At 38.5% G+C, this 25231-nt stretch overlaps 1 protein-coding gene across 1 annotated transcript in view; it reads left to right on the top strand.

Moving 5' to 3' along the window:
* The window catches only part of NEB (nebulin), a 194586-nt gene that overhangs the window by 105328 nt on the left and 64027 nt on the right, over positions 1-25231 (top strand). Inside the window, exons 76-102 of the mRNA XM_043525557.1 lie at positions 203-406; positions 609-713; positions 2079-2186; positions 2955-3266; positions 3959-4162; positions 5170-5274; positions 5902-6009; positions 6744-7055; positions 8596-8799; positions 9002-9106; positions 10502-10609; positions 11378-11689; positions 13911-14114; positions 14358-14462; positions 15066-15170; positions 15268-15579; positions 16672-16776; positions 17050-17148; positions 17821-17922; positions 18150-18257; positions 19581-19892; positions 20051-20155; positions 20240-20344; positions 20859-20963; positions 21963-22070; positions 22172-22285; positions 24584-24781. Coding sequence (XP_043381492.1) covers positions 203-406; positions 609-713; positions 2079-2186; positions 2955-3266; positions 3959-4162; positions 5170-5274; positions 5902-6009; positions 6744-7055; positions 8596-8799; positions 9002-9106; positions 10502-10609; positions 11378-11689; positions 13911-14114; positions 14358-14462; positions 15066-15170; positions 15268-15579; positions 16672-16776; positions 17050-17148; positions 17821-17922; positions 18150-18257; positions 19581-19892; positions 20051-20155; positions 20240-20344; positions 20859-20963; positions 21963-22070; positions 22172-22285; positions 24584-24781 — 4374 coding nt within the window. The remainder of the gene's footprint in view (positions 1-202; positions 407-608; positions 714-2078; positions 2187-2954; positions 3267-3958; positions 4163-5169; positions 5275-5901; positions 6010-6743; positions 7056-8595; positions 8800-9001; positions 9107-10501; positions 10610-11377; positions 11690-13910; positions 14115-14357; positions 14463-15065; positions 15171-15267; positions 15580-16671; positions 16777-17049; positions 17149-17820; positions 17923-18149; positions 18258-19580; positions 19893-20050; positions 20156-20239; positions 20345-20858; positions 20964-21962; positions 22071-22171; positions 22286-24583; positions 24782-25231) is intronic.

Here is a 25231-nt window from a genome sequence, read left to right as displayed (position 1 = left end):
CCAAGTTCAATTGTAGGTAAAGTACGCATGTTTGAATGTTGAGGTGATAATTGGAATTGCAAAACTTACCAGTTGCCCAAAAAAGTATGGTGATGGGGATGTCATCCTAATTCTACTCTATTTGTTGGATGCATAGGGGACAGATTAGTTTTTGTATCTGAAATTTTTTCTGTAATTATATTATTAATGTGTTTGTTTGTAGAATGTGTACAAGTCAGACCTGGAATGGCTGCGAGGCATTGGCTGGATGCCAGATCGCTCTGTGGATGTGGATAGAGTGAAGAAAGCCCAGGAGCTCCTGAATGAGAGATTATACCGTCAGCGGCCAGACACATTGAAATTCACCAGCATCGCTGACCCACTACCAGTTGTCCTGGCTAAAATCAATTCTAAGCAGATCAGTGAGGTTAGCTGGCTTTTATGTTACCATAAGTTTTCTGCATTCATGCTGACATTTTTGTGGATCCTTCACTAGTGTTAAAAATTCATAAAATGAGAACCCTAACATACATAATAGTTTATACCATGAGATCATTTACTTTGAAAGTAACATAGTACAGCATCTTTCACATTGTAATTGAATAATGAGGTCTTTACTTTCTCATTAGCCTCTCTATCGTGAAGCCTGGGATAAAGAGAAGACACAGTTCAACCTACCTGCTGACACGCCTCAGATGCTGCAGTCCAAAGTCAATGCTCTAAACATCAGCAATGTAAGATCTTCAAGTAAAAATATGGAGTGTTATTGAAATGAACATTGCCACATGCATCATTTTTAGCCAGCCCCATTTCAGAACACTTATTATGAACTTCCTGACATAAGCACAGATTTACTATCTTTATTTTTTGTACTGTTTTGTATTTGAGAATGTAGATGAAGTATTGTGATTCATTTAAGCAGCATAATATGGTTAATGAGCCCAATGTTCATGAAACACAATGGGCCAGATTAATTAATCTGGAGTCAGTAGCATTCGTCTCTCTCTCTCCCTCTGTTCATTTAAGCCAATAGAGCGTCACCCACTTATGCCAGCAGTGATTCTGACCCAAGATCTAAAACATGGACTTGTTGCCTGTCTATTTGTTGTTCATAAATAGAGCCTATCACCATAGCATCTAGATCACCATATTGACTGTCTAGTTAAACTTATAATGTGTTGATAAGAAAAGAAAGTAATGGAACAGTGGCATTTTAAAGTTTAATATATACCCTTTCCTGAATTGTCCTCTTTATGACGACTTCCTTTGGGAAGTTTGGGGTTTGAACAAGACATTATAGGCCAAAATACCATGCAGCAAATATCAGTGATGTTCTTGGGATGCGTGGTACACAAAAACTGGCTAGCTTTGGATGAATGAAAGCACATCAAGCACTGGCTTTCATCTTAAATATCAATTAAGTTTCCCTGAATACTCTTGCTTCTTTTAGCTTCATTTGGACACCTAGCATTATTCTTACATGGTTTCCATTTTGAACTTCCTTGATTTGTTTTTTTAATGGCTGCATGAAATTCATTGTTTTGAAGTACTTTTTAAATCTTTTAATGTTGATAGCGTTAATTTAGAAGATCATCCTAAACCTTAACAGTTTCAGTGGAAGAGTGTGAGATGCTTCCAGTAAAAATACAGCAAAACTTCTAATGAGATAATAGACCAGTGACTTTTCTGTGATACTAATACAAGGCATAATCCAAAGACCATTGAAGAAAATGAGAACCTTTCATTACTTCAGTAGGCTTTGGACCAGGCCCACAGTGTGAATGGATCTGATATGCTGCATCTATGGCCACATTCCTGCAATATGCTATGTGTGGGGGAATCCTTCTGCCCATATAGTCTCATTGAAGTCAATGGGGCTGCAGGTCGGCACAGGACTCTGTGGATCAGAGTACAGGTTTGGGACCTATATAATTAATCATTACATGTGTGTAGTAATTATCAGTTAAAGGGATAGGAATAATTTAGATAACCCACAAAACTGTAAGGATCAAATGAAAACATCCATGCTATAAATCTAAGGAAAATATGATTTATGAAAAAAATGAATTCTAAAATTGTGTCTTTGATTTTGATTACAGAAACATTATCAGCAAGCCTGGGAAGATGCCAAGATGAAAGATTATGACTTAAGAGCCGATGCCATTTCTATCAAACATGCCAGGGCTTCCAGAGACATTGCTAGTGAGGTACGATCTCTGTTCCTTCTCTTTCATTTCTATGAAAGGCCATGCCTATTCATCCTCATATCAAACACAGCAGACAACTGTGTAGCTAGCTAAGCTCAATTCAAAGCTATTGGGTATTCATATATGAACAGCTTGCTGTCTTGTATATTTGCATTATTTTAAATCCTGTCTTGACCCTCTCTTTCTAGTAGAACTTAAAATTTGCTACTGGTAAAATATTAATGATAACAGAAGATTGTATTTTGTATTTGTTGTATCAAAGTAGTTTCAGTAGGGGTTCAGAGAGCTATTTTGCAATACACTGTAAACATTTATCCACCAAACATTTTCAGTAATTGAGGTACAGACTATATTTCTGCTGCTCCCAATACATAATTCAAGGGTGTTATTTTTGTCATTACTGCTGTCAAGATTTCTGTTAAAATCTAAACTGTAGCAGTGCTTATAAACCTTACCAAGCAATTGGGATAACTGTGTATTGTAACTAGTGAGGGAATTCTGAAATATTTTTCTTTTATCATGGTTTTAAACTGTTAAGTTAGATGGACCACATTTTCCAGAGTTATTGGTGATTTGGGGAATCAGTTTTTGAGGGCCCAACGGGAGACACTGTCCAGTGGACCTGAATTTCAGAAGTGCTGATCCAGTAGCCTTTAAAATCCTTTATGGGTTCCCAAGTTGGGCACTCATAAACAGTCGTTGCTTTAGAACATGTAGACTGGCAATTCATGACTATTTCTGCTAATGTTTCCTCTCTATGTTTATTAGTACAAATACAAGGAAACCCACGAGAAACAGAAAGGCCACTATATCGGATGCCGAACTGCAAAGGAAGATCCCAAATTGGCATGGGCTGCACATGTAATGAAGATGCAGAATGACAGAGAATACAGGAAGGCTTATCACAGTTCAAAGGCTAAGATCAACATACCAGTTGATATGGTTTCTGTCTATGCAGCCAAGGAAGGCCAATTATTAGCGAGTGACGTTGACTACCGCCAGTATTTGCACCAGTGGACATGTCTGCCAGACCAGAATGATGTGATCCAGGCAAGGAAGGCCTATGACCTACAGAGTGATGTAAGTAGGAGTGTATATACAGGTGGGGGATGCCACATTAATAACTGTTGAGATATAAGGCTCTGTAGGCACATCAGGGTGATATGACGATAATCATGGGGGATTTGCCCACCTCAACGCTTTCTTCAGTTTCTCCTTCCTTCAGCAGCTCTTCAGTGGTTGTTTTCATTTTTTTTTCCAAATGTGGGTCCTCGCTGTGAATTCCCACAGTGCTTATCAGTGGCTACTTTTAACATACTCGAACAGTTGCCTTGCTAATGCTGTTGTGCTTTTTTATGCATTAGTACATTTCTGCTGAATTTGTGCCTATAGGTGGGGGAATGTGGTGTGAACACTGACAAGGTTTGTATGCTTTCTTTGAAGCATTTCTTTTGTGCCTTAGCAATTATGTGTCATTGATGAACTCTTCACTACAGAGGGATCACGATGCTAATGCAGCACCCGTTACCAGTCCAGTTTATCTATTTCCACTTTTGGTATGTTCATGAAATACATTTGTAAGAAACCAGGGAGTGTTTTCAAGAGACTAAGAGTCAGGGTTACTTGCTTACAGTCCTGGCTTTGCTATGTGACAGTCAGTTCCCGTTGTGGTTTACTCTTTGGGCAGTGCAGAGTAGCTCCTTGCGGTGCACTGAGAATAAACTCACATTCTAGCCATAGTTAATTAATAATACAATTATGTTTGTTTGTAGAATGTGTACAAGTCAGACCTGGAATGGCTGCGAGGCATTGGCTGGATGCCAGATGGCTCAGTAGATGTGGATAGAGTGAAGAAAGCCCAAGAGCTCCTGAATAACAGATTGTATCGAACGCGACCGGATGAATTGAAATTCACCAGCATTGTTGACACACCAGAGATTGTGCTGGCGAAGACTAATGCTTTGAATCAGAGTGGAGTAAGAAATGTGTTACATTTGTGCTTGAGGGTCCCTGTGCATATTGTGTTTTATTATTTAAAATAAAAAGAAGAAACAGTATGTTTTATATAGAATTCAAGCTACCAGGGACTTTCAGGGTTTTAGAAGGAGGCATTCCCCAGTAACTACTGATCAAGGAATAAACAAGGTAATGTGAAACCCTGTCACTGATAAGGAATGCAAATCATTGCACAGTATTTATTTCAAGCAAATAATGAAACAATTATTAAAACAGTCTTCCAGTTCCAGACCATAGTTCTGACTATCTGCCCCTGCATCTAGAGTGAAATCTCTCCCTCACTGAAGTCAATGAGAGTCTTTCTATTAATATGGAAGTGAACTGGAATAAACCTTCAAGAAGGAAGATTGAGCAGTTTATGGTTTCTCTATTGCATAAAACTGTCTCTCCACTTTAAAGTGTTATATTTATAAGTAATATAAAATAGTGTATATATGTATAAAATGAATTTTTAAAATAACTACAGTGCTTCCCCTTGTGAACAAAATGACTAAGTTTATTTATTTAAACCCATTAAATAAAGCAAACACCTCAATTAGAAGAGGATCCTGCCAAAAGCAATCCATCAAACCCAATACATAATACATATAGTTTAAAACTGAATAGCTAGTCTTGTCCTTCACAGTACAGCTATACAAAAGAGTGGATGAATCTACTTCCCAATCAAGTGTGAATTGGAGAATGAGGGAAAACTTTTGAGAGGGACATTTTTGGGGGGAAATGAATTAACCAAAAGGAGATTATTCAGAATCCCAAAAGGCTTAATTTAGACCTGATGTCTTTGTTCAATTTCAGTAAAAAAAAAAAATAGCTTAGTCCTGTTTACATTGGATCAGTGGGAGTTTTGCCATTGGATTCAGTGGGAGCTGGACCAATTGTCCAAGATGAGATCAGGTATATATCAGAAATAGTAAAGATAAATTTCTCAAGATTGTACTAAATATCTCTGTGATTGCTTTGTCCTTAGGCTTTATATCGAGAGGTTTGGGATAAAGAGAAGACCCAGTTTACCCTTCCTTCTGATACCCCCGAGATATTGCAGTCCAGACTCAATGCTGTGAACATCAGTAAGGTAAGATATTAAAGTAAAACCTCAGGCCATGGTCTGACATGTATATTCTAATGTATTCAAAGCTCAAAACCTGCTCCATTATATATATAAATAGCTAAAGTAAATATCTAATTTCCAAATGAATTAACTTGTGAGAGATAATTCGTGTTATGTTGATGAATAAGCTGCGGCCATTGTACCCAAATTACCACATATTAACTGAATCAGAACTTTTGGGAAGAAGGTAACTTCCTACCATATAAAAGGGAAACATCAGAGATTAAAGAGCTCTTATCAATTTTGGGCTTGATCTATAAGCCTTAGTCTTAATGATTTAGTCTTTGGATAGATTCTTTCTTTTCACTTAGGGCCAAATGTGTCTCAGTAAATGTATTTTAGCACAAGTAAACCTTTGGTAACCATAACTTATGCTCCCTCAGAGGCAGCTGTGAAAGTGATCCACATAGAGAACAGATTGGATTTTAAAGGGGATTTTTTAAATTTAAAAACTATACTGATTATGATCATGTATACACATTTTATATTCCATTATGAGTAATTTGAACTAAATTTATATTGATTACTGTCAGTGTAAATATTTTTCATGATTTGTCTATGTGTATGTTCACATATTCACTTCATTCACAGAAACTGTATCAACGAAGCTGGGAAGAAGCCAAGGAAAAAGGTTATGACTTAAGAGCTGATGCCATTGAAATAACACATGCCAAGGCTTCTAGAGACATTGCTAGTGAGGTACAGTCTCATATCTTATTTATTTATTTTGGGTAAAGCTAATGTAGTGTTCTTATTAAAAACACTACAAATTTATTTATATCAATAGCCAATTCAAAAAATGTTGTTTTAAAACTATGCATAGGGTTCTAGCAATGAGTAGTATATTTTATATTATTTATAATCTTAGTTGCTTTTTATCAGGATTTTAAAAATGTCAAATAATAGCAGTTTCAGTCAAGTATGGTCAATTTAAGTAGATCATAAGCCACCAGTGACTACGTAATAGTGAGAGTTGGTTGAATTATTTTGTTAATAGTTCAGGTAACTAAATATTTCTGCTCTGTTTTGCAGAGGCTCAGGTAAAGTCCTGAAATGAAATCAGAAGTTTTGGGTGCTTCTCCAACCCTCTGAAACTTTTGGATCGGAAACATGGTGGAAAAATATTTTTAATATGTGCTTCTTTCCATAAAACACATGTAGAGCTAGCCTACAGCAATTAGGACCTCATCCAACTTCTGCTGAAGTCAGCTGAAAGATTCCCATTGACTTCAATGGAAGCAGGATCTGGCCTTTAATGAGAGGCCTAGTAAAGAAACAATCCTTTTAGTTTACTTACATTTTAACAACTGAAACAAAACATAGACACTTTAAACTTCAGTTGCAGAAACATTTGTACATATTTAGATGCCTGATGAAAATGCTCATTTGTTTTTATTTCTTTTACTTCTGTTTTTTTACAAATGCATGATTAGTACAAATACAAAACAGGTTACCGCCAGCAATTAGGCCACTATGTGGGATTCCAAAGCCTTCAGGACGATCCCAAGTTGGTGTGGTCCATTCATGCGGGCAAGATCCAGAGTGACAGAGAATACAAGAAATATTTTGAGAAATCGAAGACCAAATACAGTAGCCCAGTGGATATGCTGGGAATCGTGCAGGCTAAGAAATGTCAGACACTGGTCAGTGATGTTGATTACCGCAATTACCTGCATCAGTGGACATGTCTGCCAGACCAGAATGATGTGATCCAAGCTAAGAAGGCCTATGAGTTACAGAGTGATGTGAGTATATCAGTATAATACATAATAATTCCCAAGAAATACATTTTGTCTAGGAAGAGGATACCCAAACTCACACTAGATTTTAACCTTTAAAGACAGAAATATGTGATGAATGATTTACCAGGCATTTACCATAGGAATATTTTTACAATTTAAAAAATGTTTCCCCTTCTTCTGTCTGACATTTTCTAGCACTTTTTGGTTGTTAAGGAAAAGTTAGCACATGTGACTCCATTTTGGTTTGGGGCCCACCATTGTCTAAAAGCAAGCACATCATGCACCAGGAGGAGTGTTCCTTAGACACTGCATCCCTGTGAAAATCCTCCTCCTTGTCTCCAGCTTGCCTTGACTCCCAGTATCTGTTTTTTGTCAGTCTCTAACTCCCTATCTCCTGGCCTTTGATGTGAGGCCTCCCATCCTGATAATAAAAGTTACTGATGCATGGCTTTAGGACCATGCTGTGTAATTAACATACTGGTTTAGCACGAGGATGCACCAAGCAGGGATAGGTGGTAGATAAGAAAAGGGTTTGTTTATTGGCTAAGGTTTCCGATGCACAAGGGCAACATGCTTTGCGAAAAAATATATAACCTTTGTATAATCCTGTATTCGGGGTCCCCTCCTGGCTAGCAGGGGGGCACCATGCTCGAGCGTAATAAACTTATTATTTTTTGGGAACTCTGCAGTTGTGGACTTTGTTTATGTGCCTCAGCCTAGATTCGAACTGTGCGTGACCTATCAGGTATAATTCGCAGCATTTGTGTGCGTGACCTATCAGGTGTAATTCGTAGCATTTGTGTGCGTGTCCTACCAGGTGTAATTCGTAGCATTTGTGTGCGTGTCCTACCAGGTGTAATTCGTAACATGGTTCACTTGGATGCTTTTTATCTTTTGCAAAGCAGGGTGTGCCAGAGGCATTCATTTAGGGCAAGGACCTTTAAAGGAAGGTGTCACATAAAAAGCATCACTGAACATTATGTTGTGGATTTAAGACCAAAACAACTATTTTTGTTGTGCTGTTCCCTTCAGGGTAAATATGAAGCAGAAATAACAGCTGATGATATAATTCATTTAGTTTAAACTAAGAGAGTACAAATACAATTTATTTTTCTACTTGTCTGACTTTCTCTTGTATTTATTCTGGGCAAGAATGTGGCTTGTCCTGTGCTCTCTTATTTCCCTGTGAGGACTATCTCCATCACTGGTCACAGCGTGGTAGACGGAGGGAGGGAGAGAGCAGCCTGCTTCGGGTCACTACCTCTTTTCTAATTTAGTGGGCAGGCAGGGAAAAAGACTGGGTGGAGCCTTAATTCCATTCTTCCCCCAGATTCACTTGCCAGCGCAACGGTGTTAGTTTATACAGGTAGCAGATTAGGTCTTCCCTAAAGTAAGGGTGAATCCAAGAGGAAATTGTGACCGTGACAGTTACAGCTGTCTGTTTGATCTGCTCCTGGAGCAGTGTGGTACACTACCTTACTAGGCACTGACAGTAAACTCCCATTCCTGCCCTGTATAACTAACAGAACAATTTTGTTTGTAGAATGTGTACAAGTCAGACCTGGAATGGCTGCGTGGCACTGGTTGGTTGACCCAAGGCTGTGTGGATGTGACTAGAGTGAAGAAAGCCCAGGAACTCACGAATGACAGATTATACCGTCAGCGGCCAGACGAATTGAAATTTACCAGTGTAGTTGACCCCCCACCAATTGTCTTGGCTAAAATCAATGCTCTGCAGATCAGTGAGGTAAGATGGCCCTTATATAACCATATATTTTCTATATTCATGCTGATAATTTTGTGGATCTTTCTGTTGTGTTAAAAACACATCAGAAGAGAACAGTAATATATATTATAGCTTATACCATGAGATCAATTAATTTGAAAATAATATAGTACAGCATCTTTCACGCTGTAATTGAATAATGCTGTCTTTACTTTCTCATTAGCCTCTCTATCGTAAAATCTGGGATAAAGAGAAGACACAGTTCACCCTTCCTGCTGACACGCCTGTCATGCTGCAGTCCAGAGTCAATGCTCTGAATGTCAGCAACGTAAGATGTTTAAGTAAAAAATACATAGTGTTGTTGAAATGAACATTGTCATACGCAGCTGTAGTTTTTAGCCTGCCCTCTTTTAGAATTCTTATTATGAACTGCCTGGTTCTGACATAAACATAGATATACTGATTTTATTTTTTGAATTGTTTTGTATTTTAGAATGTAGATGAAGAATTATGATTTGTTTAAGCATAATACATGGTTAATGAGCCCAATGTTCATGAAGCACAATGGGCCAGATTCATTAATCTGGAGTCAGCGGTGTTCTATCCTCTCTTACCTTTTTCTTTGACGCCAGTGGAGGTTCACCAACTTACTCCAGCAGCTAAAACATGTACTTGTTGCCTGTCTGTCTATTATTTTCAAATAGGGCCTATCAGTATAGTATCTACAGCATAATCTTCTTTGTCTGCTTTAATACACCATGTGTAGATAAGGAAAACAAAATAGTATCCATAAAGATAAGCACATTGGTTTTGCGTAAATTGTCCTCTTTATGACAACTTCCAAAGGGGAACCTACGGGTTTGACCAAGATATTTTAGGCTCACCTACCATGAAGAAAAAATCAATGACATTCTTGGGCTTGGAGGCCCAGAAAATTGTCTATCTTTAGAAGAATGGGAGAACACTTCATTCTTTTGTTTCCATCTTTTATATACTAATAAAGTTCCTTTGAATATTGTTGCTTCTTGCAGCCTCATTTGGACACATAACATTATTCTTACATGGTTTTTATTTTCAACTTCCTTGATTTGTTTTCTTTTTAATGGTAATATTACAATAATTGTTTCAAAGTGGTTTTTAAATCTTTTAATATTGATTGCATTACAGTAATTTATAAGAGCATATTAAATGTTAGGTTTTCAGCAGAAGTGCCAGAGGTTATGGGCCTATTGCAGGAGTGGGTGGGTGACATTCTGTGGCCTGCAATGTGCAAGAGGTCAAACTAGATGATCATGTTGGCCCCTTCTGGCCTTAAAGTCTGTGAGTCTATAAATACAGCAAAATTTCTAATGAGGTTATTGATCAGTGACTTCTCTGTGGGTCTAATATAAGGCCCACAGTGTGAATGGATCTGATATGCTGCATCTATGGCCACATTCCCGCAATATGCTATGTGTGGGGGAATCCTTCTGCCCATATAGTCTCATTGAAGTCAATGGGGCTGCAGGTCGGCACAGGACTCTGTGGATCAGAGTACAGGTTTGGGACCTATATAATTAATCATTACATGTGTGTAGTAATTATCAGTTAAAGGGATAGGAATAATTTAGATAACCCACAAAACTGTAAGGATCAAATGAAAACATCCATGCTGTAAATCTAGGGAAACTATGATTTATGAGAAAAATGAATTCTAAAATTGTGTCTTTGATTTTGATTACAGAAACATTATCAGCAAGCCTGGGAAGATGCCAAGATGAAAGATTATGACATAAGAGCCGATGCCATTTCTATCAAACATGCCAGGGCTTCCAGAGACATTGCTAGTGAGGTACGATCTCTGTTCCTTCTCTTTCATTTCTATGAGAGGCCATGCCTATTCATCCTCATATCAAACACAGCAGACGACTGTGTAGCTAGCTAAGCTCAATTCAAAGCTGTTGTGTATTCATATATGAACAGCTTGCTGTCTTGTATATTTGCATTATTTTAAATCCTGTCTTGACCCTCTCTTTCTAGTAGAACTTAAAATTTGCTACTGGTAAAATATTAATGATAACAGAAGATTGTATTTTGTATTTGTTGTATCAAAGTAGTTCCAGTAGGGGTTCAGAGAGCTATTTTGCAATATACTGTAAACTTTTATCCACCAAACATTTGCAGTAATTGAGGTACAGACTATATTTCTGCTGCTCCCAATATATAATTCAAGGGTGTTATTTTTGTCATTACTGCTGTCAAGATTTCTGTTAAAATCTAAACTGTAGCAGTGCTTATAAACCTTACCAAGCAATTGGGATAACTGTGTATTGTAACTAGTGAGGGAATTCTGAAATATTTTTCTTTTATCATGGTTTTAAACTGTTAAGTTAGATGGACCACATTTTCCAGAGTTATTGGTGATTTGGGGAATCAGTTTTTGAGGGCCCAACGGGAGACACTGTCCAGTGGACCTGAATTTCAGAAGTGCTGATCCAGTAGCCTTTAAAATCCTTTATGGGTTCCCAAGTTGGGCACTCATAAACAGTCGTTGCTTTAGAACATGTAGACTGGCAATTCATGACTATTTCTGCTAATGTTTCCTCTCTATGTTTATTAGTACAAATACAAGGAAACCCACGAGAAACAGAAAGGCCACTATATCGGATGCCGAACTGCAAAGGAAGATCCCAAATTGGCATGGGCTGCACATGTAATGAAGATGCAGAATGACAGAGAATACAGGAAGGCTTATCACAGTTCAAAGGCTAAGATCAACATACCAGTTGATATGGTTTCTGTCTATGCAGCCAAGGAAGGCCAATTATTAGCGAGTGACGTTGACTACCGCCAGTATTTGCACCAGTGGACATGTCTGCCAGACCAGAATGATGTGATCCAGGCAAGGAAGGCCTATGACCTACAGAGTGATGTAAGTAGGAGTGTATATACAGGTGGGGGATGCCACATTAATAACTGTTGAGATATAAGGCTCTGTAGGCACATCAAGGTGACATGACGATAAACATGGGGGATTTGCCCACCCCAACACTTTCTGCAGTTTCTCCTTCCTTCAGCAGCTCTTCAGTGGTTGTTTTCATTTTTTTTCCAAATGTGGGTCCTCGCTGTGAATTCCTACAGTGCTTATCAGTGGCTACTTTTAACATTCTCGAACAGTTGCCTTGCTAACGCTGTTGTGCTTTTTTATGCATTAGTACATTTCTACTGAATTTGTGCCTCAATGAACTCTTCACTACAGAGGGATCATGATGCTGATGCAGCATCCGTTACCCGTCCAGTTTATATCCACTTTCGGAATGTCCATGAAATACATTTGTAAGAAAGCAGGGAGTGTGTGTAAGAAAGTAGGAGTCATTGTTGCTGGGTTCCAGGTCTGGCCCTGTTGTGTGATAGTCCACGGATCAGTTGACCTCTCTTTGCTTGAATTTGCCATCCGTAAAATGGGTGAAATAATGTGACTGATTCCCTTTATGAGCATAGGAAATGCAGTGTAAACCCTCAGTGTACATGGGAGTAGCTGCACCAGAGGGAATATTTTACCCCAGGTGAGGTTTACGTTTCAAATCAGCATATTCTGGAGTCTGGATCAATACATCTCCCATCTGGCTCCACCCACTCCTCAGCTACTTTTAAGGTTAAGTTGGCTGGCTCCAGGCCCTCTATTCTGCAAACATCATTAGTTTATTCCTTTTCATCCAATAGTATGGTGATAGGCGGGAAAGTAGTTTTTGCAGCTGGGCTGGTAAATTATCTTGGTGGTTGTTCAAAGCTAAGTTACAAACATATTGTGGAGAGGACTCTTTGAGTATCTTTTTACTTCACTAACCACCTTCAAAGGTCTTGCACTGTGATGGCTTTCCCTCTGGATAAGCTATTCAGCCATACAGCATATGGTCACTTGAGAGAGACTTGACAAAAACCCTCTTCTCAGAAGCTGTTTCTGCCCAGCATTCTAACTAAGTGCATACCTGGGAGGCAAACTACACAAATTCTGATCCTTGCATTGCGGTATACTACTGCAGGGTTGATAAAAATCAATGATTTTTTAAATTTAAATTGGATTTTTTGATTTTGTTGTTAAATTATAGTAGGTTTATTGTTTTAAAAATATACCTGTTTAAAATGAAATCTGAATTTAATACAAAATATATTAAGGCCTAAATTTATAATCTCTTAAAACATTTATATAAATAATGAATATGCTGAATCCATGAAACGCTATCAAAAACTTTGAGTTAAAGACTACTTTTTTATATAAAGAAATAATCAGGGGGAAAGTATGTAACTTTTGAGGTCAAGCTTTATAAATTTGGCACAAGAGGTCATGTAGTATATTAAAGACTTGATCCTGTATGGCACCCAGGCATATTTGAAAATTTTTCCAGGCTGACCTGAAGTAATCAGTTTAATTCACTGACTGTAGTTAATTCCTCTGTTTAGTAAATCATTTAGTTATAAATGTGAAACATGTTTTGATATGAAAAGGTTATTTACATGACATCTAAGGTTGTTTTGTTGAATAAAAATAAATTTTATGTGCTCTTTTATGTGTTTAATTAAATTCCAGTTACCATTCTAATGCAGCTTGACACAAATCATGAGCAAAAAGTTAATTATCAAGTAATCAAGCAATATATCATTCATCATTTTCTAACATATTAAAAATGTAAAATTTTTAAGAATCTGAAAATGTTAAGATATAACTGCTTAAATAAATGTACATAGTTATAGTGTACGCTCGTAGGTAGCAAAAAGATGTTCCAAATCTAGTGTAAAGGCTCTATTTAGTTGTAAATCAACATGTTTGAATGGTTATATCAGTTAATGAGAATTTACCTTTCTTTAGATAATAGCTGAAAGACAAATGGAAAAGTTGATTAAAATCGATTATTTAAATTGAGGTTTTCCTCTTGGTGATTTAAAATCACTGACTTAAAATCACTTTGGTTTAAACCAATCTACCCTGTCAATAGTATAAAATAACTTTATATAAAAGTCAATAAAAGAGAGTTCTGTCTCCAGCTCCAGAGTGTTTAGTATTTTCCTACCCATCTTCATTATTTAGTATGGATTAAAGTAATGAAAGTATTACGTATGACAGTTATGTTCCTCTCTGACCTTATCTGTCATAGGCCTTATATAAATCTGACTTGGAATGGCTGCGTGGCATTGGATGGATGCCAAGTGGCTCTGTGGAAGTGAAGAGAGTGAAGAATGCCCAGGACATCCTGAGTGAAAAGATGTACCGCACACCTGTAGAAAGTTTGAAATACACCAATATTGTTGACACTCCAGATGTTCTCCTTGCTAAGACTAATGCTGTGCAAATCAGCCTCGTATGTTACTTCATGCTTATAATATAAAATTATTTCAGTGCAATATGTAATTAAAGAAAACCTCGCTGCTAAAATGTTAAACTAATTATTTGTATTTTAAATTAACCTTAGAAGCATTCCAAAAGTTTAGACTTTTAGTGTTCATAATTCTGGGTGGACTTTTGGCCCACTGTGCTGTGAAGTTATACAAAAGGACTGACATATTCCCAATATATGTCAGCTCACCATTTTTTATTTTCATAGTCCAAATACAGAGAAGCTTGGGACAAGGCCAAGACTACGATCCATATGACGCCAGACACACCTGAAATCAACCTAGCCAGGGCGAATGCTATTCATGTTAGCAATGTAAGTATATCTATAGGATTTCTTAAGTTTCTATAAGTTGTTATCTGTATCCTCTGAATTTTAAGATTCTACAGTATTTTCAAAACACATGATTTAGCCATGTGAATACCCACTGAAGTCAGCGGGAGAGTCACAGGTTCAATCCTCTTGCGATGCTTTGAACATCTCCCCACTACGAATATAGTTTTTAAAGTATTTAGACAATTTTTTTGAATATTTAAGTAACAGCTACTAACAATGCTACCCATGATAATTTCCCGCTATCACATTAAATATTAGCAATACAATGCATTACTGAAGCCACACATTTTATTGAATTAAGAAAATTGAATTACAAACTTCTCCTAAATCTTTACAAACTCACTTTAGTTCAGTGCTGATTGCAGTTCCTTAAGCTATACCTTCAGAGTACTGGAAGCACCGCATAGTATTTGCAGTAAAAGAACAGACGACTTCATTTACTTCAGAGCTGGGCTGAAAAATGCACAAGCATAAGTGACAGTGAAATTTTTTTAATGTGACTACTTTAAATGCACAATTGTTTAATTGATTGCAAATGTGAAAGTACTAGAAAAATGATGGGCTAATTTTCTATCTTCACAGAAACTATATAAAGAAGCTTGGGATGAAGTGAAGATGAGCTGTGATTTTAGGGCAGATGCCATCCCAATTAAATCAGCCAAAGCCTCAAGAGAAATTGCCAGTGATGTAAGTATGGAAAGAGGGCATTTCTAGATTTTCACAACCATTTCTAAAGCCTCAGAAATGTTAGTAATTTACATGGTGGTCTTTGCTCTGTATCCAGTATAAATACAAATTAGATCATGAGAAGCAGAGAGGACACTATGTTGGGACTCCAAGTGCAAGAGAAGATAACAAAATACGATGGGCCCTGCATGCAGCCAAGCTTCATAGTGACCTAGAGTACAGGAAACACTTTCAGAAGTGGAAGACAAAGTGCAGTATACCAGTGGACATGCTTCCCATTGTGGCAGCCAAAAACTGTCAGACTTTGGTCAGTGATATTGATTACCGTAATTACTTGCATCGGTGGACATGTTTGCCAGATCAGAATGACGTCATACAGGCTAAGAAAGCGTATCAACTACAAAGTGATGTGAGTTAACAAATATTCATATTTTGTCTTCTGTAATATTGCCTTCTCTACGTTGGTCTACTCCAGCTCTAACTGAAGTTAACAGGAATTTTTCTACTTAATTGAATTGGAGTTAGATTGGGCCTTTTATTAGTAGATATATAATTTTATGCCATTATTATTACTACTACTGTAGCACATATAGCTCTCTACCAAACAAACTAAAAGACGGGGTCCATAAAAGATCTTACATTCAAACTCAGACATGCACAATACTTGAGATAAACATTGGGTCACAGGCACTGTAATTCTGTAAATATAAACGCATTAATTTTAAAATGAAAGGGCAAGGTAATATCTTTTATTGGACCAACTTCAGTTGATGAGAGAGACAAGCTTTTTGAGCCACTTCTCCAATATCCTTGGACCGACATGGCTACAGCTACACTACATACAATAATTAAGCATTAAGACATAAAAACTAGATAATTGCTGAGTGAGCATAGCAATAGCATGTATCAGATGGTCTTATATTGTATAAATGCAAAGGCAGAAAGATGTTTACCACTTGAGAAATACAAGAGTTGCTTTGAAATTGTCTTTATTTCTACCTGGGGTGCCATATTACTATTATAATTTGGAAAGTATAAACTAAGGGAATACAGTTAATCTTGTGCGTTTATTGGTCATTACATGCATTGCTTTGGTGCCATGGACAGCCAGTGTCTAGACATTTAAAACCATCTAATAACAAACTGTATTGATCTCATATGAATTAAATGTTTACAATAAAAACATGTTTAGGGTACAGATGGTTAATATTTAGCTTCTCTGGTTTGAATGGTAAAAGACAGAACACTATTAAAGAACACTACATATAAGTAGTTGGTGAAATAGATTATGGAACTTGGTATAACTTAATTACTTACTGGACTTAATACCACGTTCAAAATATGGTGAACTTAGAGATCACATTGATATTAAGCCCAATAGTGTTCACCTTGAAATCAATGGAAGTGAAAGACGAGCAGGGTCAGATCTATTATTTATGAAACTAACCGTGTCAAGCAGAAAAGTCAAATTAAAGACATGGATTCTATTTTGTCTCCACAGGCTGTTTACAAATCTGATTTGGAATGGCTACGTGGAATTGGGTGGATGCCAAATGACTCTGTTGGAATCAACCATGTCAAGCATGTCCAAGATCTCCTGAATGAGGTAATTATTAAGTATAAGTATTAAATATTCACAAGTATGTTACTAACTGCATGTATTTGTAATTTGCAAATGCATCAACATTTTACTTTTACTGTAAATTTTGTAATAAAAAAGCTGGAACTTTCCACTATATTTGTCTTGCATTGGCTTGTAAATTAATTCTGGTCTTCCATGTAGCTTTTCTTTTTCTCTCTCTAAATGGAATTGTTCTATCTGGGTAGGAGGTACTGTAATACAATTTGATTATAATTCCATTGTTTTGCCCTTTTACAGAGAAAGTACCGCACAAAAGCTGAAACTCTCAAGTTTACTCCAGTGGCTGACAGAGTTGATTATATCACCGCAAAACAAAGTGGTGAAATTCAGAGTGATGTAAGTATATTGGTTTATTTTCGGGCTATTAAATGTATCTGCAAGGCTTTGTCTTTAAAAGGAGAAAAGGTAATCCAGACCTCATTCTGGCTCAATACCTGTGGATTCCTTGAATTTGTGGGACTAATGTGAGTATTGTTGAACTCATCCACTTACTTTGTGCTGAAAGGCACTAGCTTCTGAGGAAGAGTGATTCCCTCCCAACCATTGTGAACTTTGCAATATGAGAAACTCAACAGTCCCTTCACCAGCCAGGACAGAAACTGGCATTTTATAGCTAGAATAAGTTATGAGAAGGCAGAATGTCATTTTTTCTGACAGTTTTGAAGGTCAGCATATGAGCCCATGCACTCTTTATTCAATGTGCCTCTCACTGGAAGAGAATAGGCCAATATCAGCATTTTATTTTCTGCACCAGTACAAACTGGAACATGCCTCCAAAGGTACATGGCTTTGGACCATGATCCTGGAGTTGCCTTTCTCACATAACTTCCTCCATTTTTTAATGACTGTCTGTGTGGTTGGGTGTCTTGTGTGAATTTGGGCCTGAAAAAGTCGACAGTAATAATCCTTATAAATCATTTAATATGTATAATTGTGGTCTTGATGTTACATTTTCTAAATGTTGTGATGACCTTATAATTCATTTATTCCATAAATCCTTTTTTGCAGATTAAATACCACCAAGACTGGAATGCCATCAAGTCAAATTATACTCTAACAGACACGCCACAGCAAGAAATGGCCCGAGAGGCAGCCAGAATTCTTAACCAGGTATGTGTTCACCACCTGGAAATACTTGATCATCTGACAATTTGGAGTCACATTAATAACTTACTAGGAGAATGTATAATATTTGGACTGATTGTCTTTCTAAGAATGTCCTGGAGTCAGAATCTCAGCTTCTAATATTTTATATGGTCACATATCGACAGAAGGAGTAATGGTTATAGTGGTTTTATTCTTGGTTTTAACTTTCTTTCATGTTTTATTTCCTACAGAACCTATACAAGGAAAGCTGGGAAAAAGTGAAATCTACTGGTTATATTTTACCTCCTGATGCTGTGCAGCTTCGTCATGCCAAGCACTCTGGTGATGTCCAAAGTGAGGTAATCACGTGACTTCAGCAGGAGACAGCTTGGGGCCTGCAAACCCGCAACCTCAACAGTTTATATTCAAAAGGCTTCAGTGGGAGCCAGCCCCTAGCTTTGTTTCAGTGACCTTCTCCAGCCCACTGCCCTCTAGCTGTCTCTAGTATCAACCTTGTTTTATTTAATATAGGGGTATTTCTGGCTAAGGGCCAGGTTCTGATACACTTACTCTCCTTGTCACCTTACTCCATGAATAGTCCCCTTTAAGTCAACATAGGTAACGGCCTCAGAATCTGGTCCAAGAGAATAGCGAATGCTGTGATAATGTGTAAAGGTGAAGGCCTGTTGTAGCACTGCAGGTTTGCCCCACCTTAATTCCTCCAAGTAGAGCAGCAGGAGATTCAGTCCAGGGCAAGGAGAAGCCAACACACATTAATCAGACACCATGGTCCCTTCTAATAAACAGTTCATCAGCCTCAGATTTAGGTTGCCCACATTTACAATCCTCCCCCAATTCTCTGAGTCAGGTTAGGCTTGTCTCCTGGTCCCTGAGAGAGCAACTGCCACTGTCTACAGTCTGTCTGGCTTCTACTCTTCTCTCCCTCCTGCTCTTATTTATATAATTGAGCCCTTCAGGGAGGAGCCTCCATGATGATCTCCAGGTTGTAGATTCCAACCTGTTCCTTAAAGAGATGCTATCCTTTTCCCCATACATCCTTTCCTGTAGTGCCATGCGTGGAATTCTGTTGGCCATCTTTAGGAGTACAAGAGACTTTGTCATGAACATTCTGTAAAATCAAATACACCTCAAGTATTTTGGCATAAAACACATACTCAATTACGTGATTGCTTGTCGATAGCTGAATATGCACATTTCTAAATAAAACAAGTAACATTGCTCAGAGTAGAATTTTAAATACAGCTTGGCAAACTATTGATGCAATTTTCAAATTCTTTTTTTCAAGCTATTTATAAAGCTATGGTTGTATGCAATTGTGAGCAAAGTAATTGCAAGGTGTTCTAGTTGTGCTGAAGAAGTTGCTGTATCCTCTGTTTAAAATGTGGCAGAAAATTAAGCTAGATGGTTGCATTGCCATTAAAGAGGAAGGAATATATATCCTAACATTATCACTCACCTCATCCTATAGTATATGTATCCTGTAATGTACTGAAAATTGAGATGTAATTAGCAGCACAATGCCTATATAATAGGGTTCCATTTATTCCTGATGTTAAAGAAAACATAGAGTTTACAGGATAGAAAGAGAAGAAAAAGGTTCAGTTGTGTTCAGGTCAGTATTCAGTGCTGACATTTAAATATCTTTTCTCCTCCCTTGCCAGCTGCAATATAAAGCTGAGTATGTTAATCACAGAGGTCACTATGTTGGTGTTCCCAGTATGAGAGATGATCCCAAGCTGGTGTGGTTTGAGCATGCAGGCAAGATCCAGAATGACAGATTGTACAAATCAGCTTATCACAAATCAAAGTCAAATATTAACATTCCTGTGAATATGATATCAATCTTGGCGGCCAAGGAATGCCAGACATTGGTCAGTGATATTGATTATCGGCAATACCTGCACGAATGGACGTGTCACCCTGACCAGAATGATTGCATCCAGGCAAGGAAGGCCTATGATCTACAGAGTGATGTAAGTGATTTCCCTTATTTATATTACATGATTTTGACTCTTTGCCGGTTTATGTACATGGCCGTACCACATAAACTTAAAAAAATGAAAGATTTCTCTTTAGTTTAACTCATGCTTTTGTCTATATAATATGTGTATTTCTTTGCATTTGTTTTCAGAATATCTATAAATCTGATCTGGAATGGATCCGGGGTTGTGGGTGGATTCCTTTGGATTCAGTGGAACATAGGAAAGTTAAGAAAGCCCAAGAGTTAATAAATAAGGTGAGTGAAAGTTTTCACAAATACAAGTTTCCCTCCTATTTCCGTACATGGTATTTAAGAAGATTTTATCAACTCTTTTTGCAGAGAGCCTATACGAAAGAAGCCCTTGATAACTATTCCCATTTCACAAGTGTGGTTGATACTCCGGACGTTGTTTTGGCGAAGATCAACTCTGTCAATCAGAGTGATGTAAGCCTTATTTTTTTGGAAACTATAATAATGTATTAGCAAAATTATTAGATGGCTTGATTATTACTGCTAGAATGGGGTCTACAGTTAATATATTAATGCAGCAGTTTTGTTTGGTAAAAGTGTTAAATAAGTGAGCAACACAATATTACTGTACCATTACATTTTGCATTTAAGATCTCCAATAATCATAGTCGCTATACATTTGGCTTAAATTATTTTAAAAAATCCTGTTCTAGGTGAAGCCAGTATAGTACACTGGCTTAATTTACAGAACACCTACTAAAATATTTCTGCAGATCAAGAGTTTTCATATCCTTAGAGTAATCTATGAATTTTCTGATGAACCATTATGATGATACTTACCTAGGTCCCAGAGTGACTGGTATGCACTATATAACATAATTCAGATAAGGTAGTGCAGATGGGTAAAAATGCTTGTTTCTCACAAGCAGACCAATCAACTAATTCATTTCCTAAAAGTCATTAACACAGTCTTTATTTTCTTCTTTAGCTGAAATACAAAGAAACATTTAACCTTGACAGAGGCCACTTTATTGGTTCTGATGACACTCCAGCATTGAACCACACCAGAGAGATGTCTAAGCTCTATAGCGATGTAAGATTTGGTAAACAGCATATCTAACTGACTGAACTTAATTTTATTATATATTAATGTTAACTGTAATTGCCCAGTGGATAGAGCACTGAACTGGAACTAAGGAAACCTGAGTTCTATTCCTGACTTTCCTACTGACCTTCTGAGTTACCTTGGGCTAGTAACTTCCCTTCTGTGTCCCATCTATACTTACCTTCCTTTGTAGAGTGCTTTGAGATCTACTAATGAAAAGTGCTCTACACCGGCAATATGTATTATTATTACACATATTTTGCATGTAGAAAAATGTTTTAGATTTTGTGAAACATCTGGATATATTGCTGATGAAACTTAGTTTTATTTACTGCTTAAAGGCCAGATTGTGAACCCTTTATTCACATTGCTGAGCAGTTACTCATGTGAGTAGTCCCATTAACTTTAATGGGTGAGTAACTATACCTGCCGGGGTCAGTAATTGCTCATTGATATGAGAAAAGGTTTTACAGTCCAGCCCTAAATTATGTTTATCGTATTTAACACATGTTAAACATCTGTCTGGAAAACACCTGCCACATAGAGGGGGCTACCATAAATAAATTCTAATAATAGGACTTGGCAGATTTGCAGGTTTGTGAGGCATACATCTGGATATACATCTCTTCCAATTCCAGGTAGTGCTTTTATACCAGGCTTCCCATTTAAATTATGAAAGGAGGATATAAATATTAGAGGCCATAGCCCCAAATCAGGAAAGCATTATTACTCAAGTATGAACGCAAAGTTAAGCTTGTGCTCAAGTGTTTTGTTGTATTGGGACAGAGATTATGATCCATTATTCACACTGAGAAACACCTTACTTGGTGAGTGATCCCACTGACTTCCCTGGGGCCATTTGTGGAGTAAGGTACTACTCAGTAAGAGGGGAAGAAGCTGACTCTACATATTTTGCTAATGTGGGTAAGTTTACTGGAAAATATACTGTACATTTAATCAAAATCTATATATGTTTTCTTTGTCTAGAAACAATATAAGCATTCATGGGAAACTGGTAAGGCTATAGGCTACACTTTGCCTCCAGAGTACATCCCTATTGTTGGAGCTAAGCATGCTGATTATATTAACAGTGAGGTTAGTATGAATTTTCTTTTAATTATATCCTGCATATCTTTTTTTTTTGTGGCATTGCTTATTTTAATGATCTCAACAATTTCCATGTGAATGTTTTGCAGCTTAAATACAAAGAATTCTATGAGAAGCAGAAGGGCCATTACCTGGCTGGGAAGCATATCTCCGAATTCCCCAGTGTCGTTCATTCTCTAGCTTTCCAAAAACTAAGGAGTGCGGTGAGGGTTTTTTCTTGCAATATTTTCTCTTTTCCATATTTAGTGTGTGCCTAACTCTGATCCTACAATCCCATCCACATGAGGAATTTGCACATAAAAGGCCTTTAAGATTTAACATCTAGCTAATATTACTGTATTGATGAAATCAAAACATTATTTTATATTTGCATATCTTTTTCTGAGCCATGGGTGTTTAGCCAGGGATAAACACTTACATATGAAACTAGGAAACTAAGAGGAGAGGTAATGAAAGATTAGATGTATTAGAATAGAAAAAAACATAAGCTTTTACTGTTTGCCATTTACTCCTGGGGGAATTCTGTGCCACTGCGCATGTGCAGAATTCATGTCCCCCGCAGATTTCTTTGCTTCCCCACAGAAAATGACTTTCTGACAGCGAAGCTGCAAGAAAAGTCAAGCATCACTTCCTTGCAGCGCAGATGCAATGTTTTAGACACCCAGAGCAGCCGGCAGAGAGGTAAATCACTGTGGGGCTGGGGACACCCCAGCCAGTGGCTCCTACCCGGAGCCAGGATGAGCTGCTAATCCCAGCTGGGATGGAGAGGCTGGGACTTCCTCTTCTCCTACAAGGAGTGGCTGGGGCTATGTCAGACCCACCTCCAGAAAACTCCCCCAGCTGCAGGAAGCTCAGCATCCTCCACTGCTTCCTCCTCCCATCACTCCTCAGGTGTGGTGGGGAGGAGTCACTGTTCAGGGAGCTACTCCCCCATCTACCCAAACCCTGTGCATCCAGACCGCCCATACCCAGCCTCCCCTGCCAAGCCTCACCTGGTACATCCAGAACCCCCCATGTCCTCCATACCCGAATCCCACCCCACTGAACTTCAATCCCTGCATCTGGAGCCCCTCTGCACCCAGACCCCCTGCTTTAGGACCTCCACCCCTGCACCCAGACCACCCCCCACTGAGCTCCCTGCACTCAACCCCCCACCCTGATGCCCCACTTCCTACATCACCCTGAGCCCGCACATCCAGACCCATGCCACTGACTGCCAACTAGCTACACCCAGACCCCCACTCCACCAAGCCTCACTTCCCCAGCACCCAGACCCCCCTGCTGAGAACCCACACCCAGACCCCTTGGGTGAGCCCCAACAACCTTCATCCCTGCAGAGACCCATTGCCCCTGGACCTGGACCCCCCCCCCCCCAACTGAGCCTCTGTGCATCCAGATCCCCCCACTCCTAGACCCGCCATTGAGCTGCCTGTACCCAGATTGTCCCACACAGAATCCTCTCACCCCACTTCTGGATCCCCCCACACTGAGCCCCTCCACACTTGGACCTGCCTGGTTGAGCCTACCTGCCTCACACCTGGTGCAGAGGGGCATGGCTCCAGCATGTTTCTAGGGCAGGCCCAGGCCTTATGCTGTGTCGGGTGCAGCCTCACCACTGAGTCCATGTTCCAGGGGGTCGAGGGGCTGCAGGGTGATCTCCCACCTTCGTGCAGCCAGTGGCCTTTGCTCCCCACTGCCATGCTGGAGCCTCTGCATATATTTATTGACAGATAAAACTTGCAGAATTTTAAAATATTGTGCGCAGAATTTTTTGATGCATAATTTTTTTTTTGGCACAGAATGCCCTCAGGAGTAGCCATTGTGTGAAATCTGAGCAGAGAGATGTACTGTATTGCTCAAGCTACCATAGCTTACTAGAGGATTCTGATTAGAGTTAGGTGTTAGCTAGCAGCACGTGACGTAGTAGGCCTGTTAAGTCTAGCAGGGAGTTAACTAGACAGTGATATACATAATGGTCAATCTGTTACCACCACTACCTCACCACTTCATAACCTCCCAAGGCACACATACAGTTACAAACAAATGTAGTCACTAATATTGTGCATACAGTTAGACAGGGAGATCTAGCTAGCCATGTGTTAATAAAAGATTTGATGAAGAATAAAAACAGTGCTCATGACCACAAGAAATGTTGTTTTCCGGGCCTCATAGATTAAAAGTCATAGCTGGAGTTTAGGACTGCTTTTACCTCAAAGTCTCATGCATTTTCTAACCAGCTGTGTGAATCTAACAGGACAAGGGCCACTCCTTCTCTTATAGCAGTCCAGTAGAATTAATTTTAAACATTTTAATTTAATTATTAAGTATTTCTTCAGCATTATAGGCTCAGTCCTGATCCCACTGCAATCAACAGGAGTTTTGCCACTGAGTTGAAAAGGTGCTGGATTAGACCCTGTGAGATAGCTCTGTTTATAGTCAGAGCTGTGCCTGAAAAATACACATTTTTACTCTCTACCCTCTCCCCCATACTTCCTTTCCAGCTGGCCTACAGAAAGAATTATGAAGACACCAAGGCAAATGTCCATATTCCAAGTGACATGTTGAATCACCTGTTGGCTAAAAAGTGTCAATATATCCTCAGTGATCTTGAGTACAGAACCTACCTCCACCAGTGGAATTGTTCACCTGAAGAAAATGATGTTGTTCTAGCCAAGAAAGCCCAGGAGATTTTGAGTGATGTATGTACCCTGTTTAGTCATTCCAAGTTCGGGTAGCTTCACAGCCTTCTGGCTAAATGACTTTTTTTTTAACAATGTACTTAACTGTGCTTCCAAATTGCTTAATAACATCATTTAATTGAATCTGCCATAATGTTCAGGGGGGCTTTAAGCAATTTCTCAAAGGATTTTTCGTGAACTTGTTATTTATTATTTGGTTTGAAAATTGGAAAAAAGTTAAGATTTACAGGCCTAATCCAAGTCCACTGGAGTCCACATTTTCCCTAGCCTTCAGTGAGCTTTGGGTAAGGTCCTACAGAAACACACAAACCTGACTTGCGCAAGCATGCCAGTAGCTTCTAACCACTAGGGTTGGCATGTTGGGAATATAAGGTGTGGTCAAAGCACTGCAGTGATCCTCAGGCATCATAATGCTCCCTTTGGACTGCTCTAACTTACACCGGGGCCAAA

This window comes from Chelonia mydas, chromosome 11 (assembly GCF_015237465.2).
Source record: "Chelonia mydas isolate rCheMyd1 chromosome 11, rCheMyd1.pri.v2, whole genome shotgun sequence".
NCBI classification, from domain to species: domain Eukaryota; kingdom Metazoa; phylum Chordata; order Testudines; family Cheloniidae; genus Chelonia; species Chelonia mydas.
The sequence above is the reverse complement of the archived record's forward strand: the minus strand, read 5'-3'. Positions and strand labels throughout refer to the sequence as shown.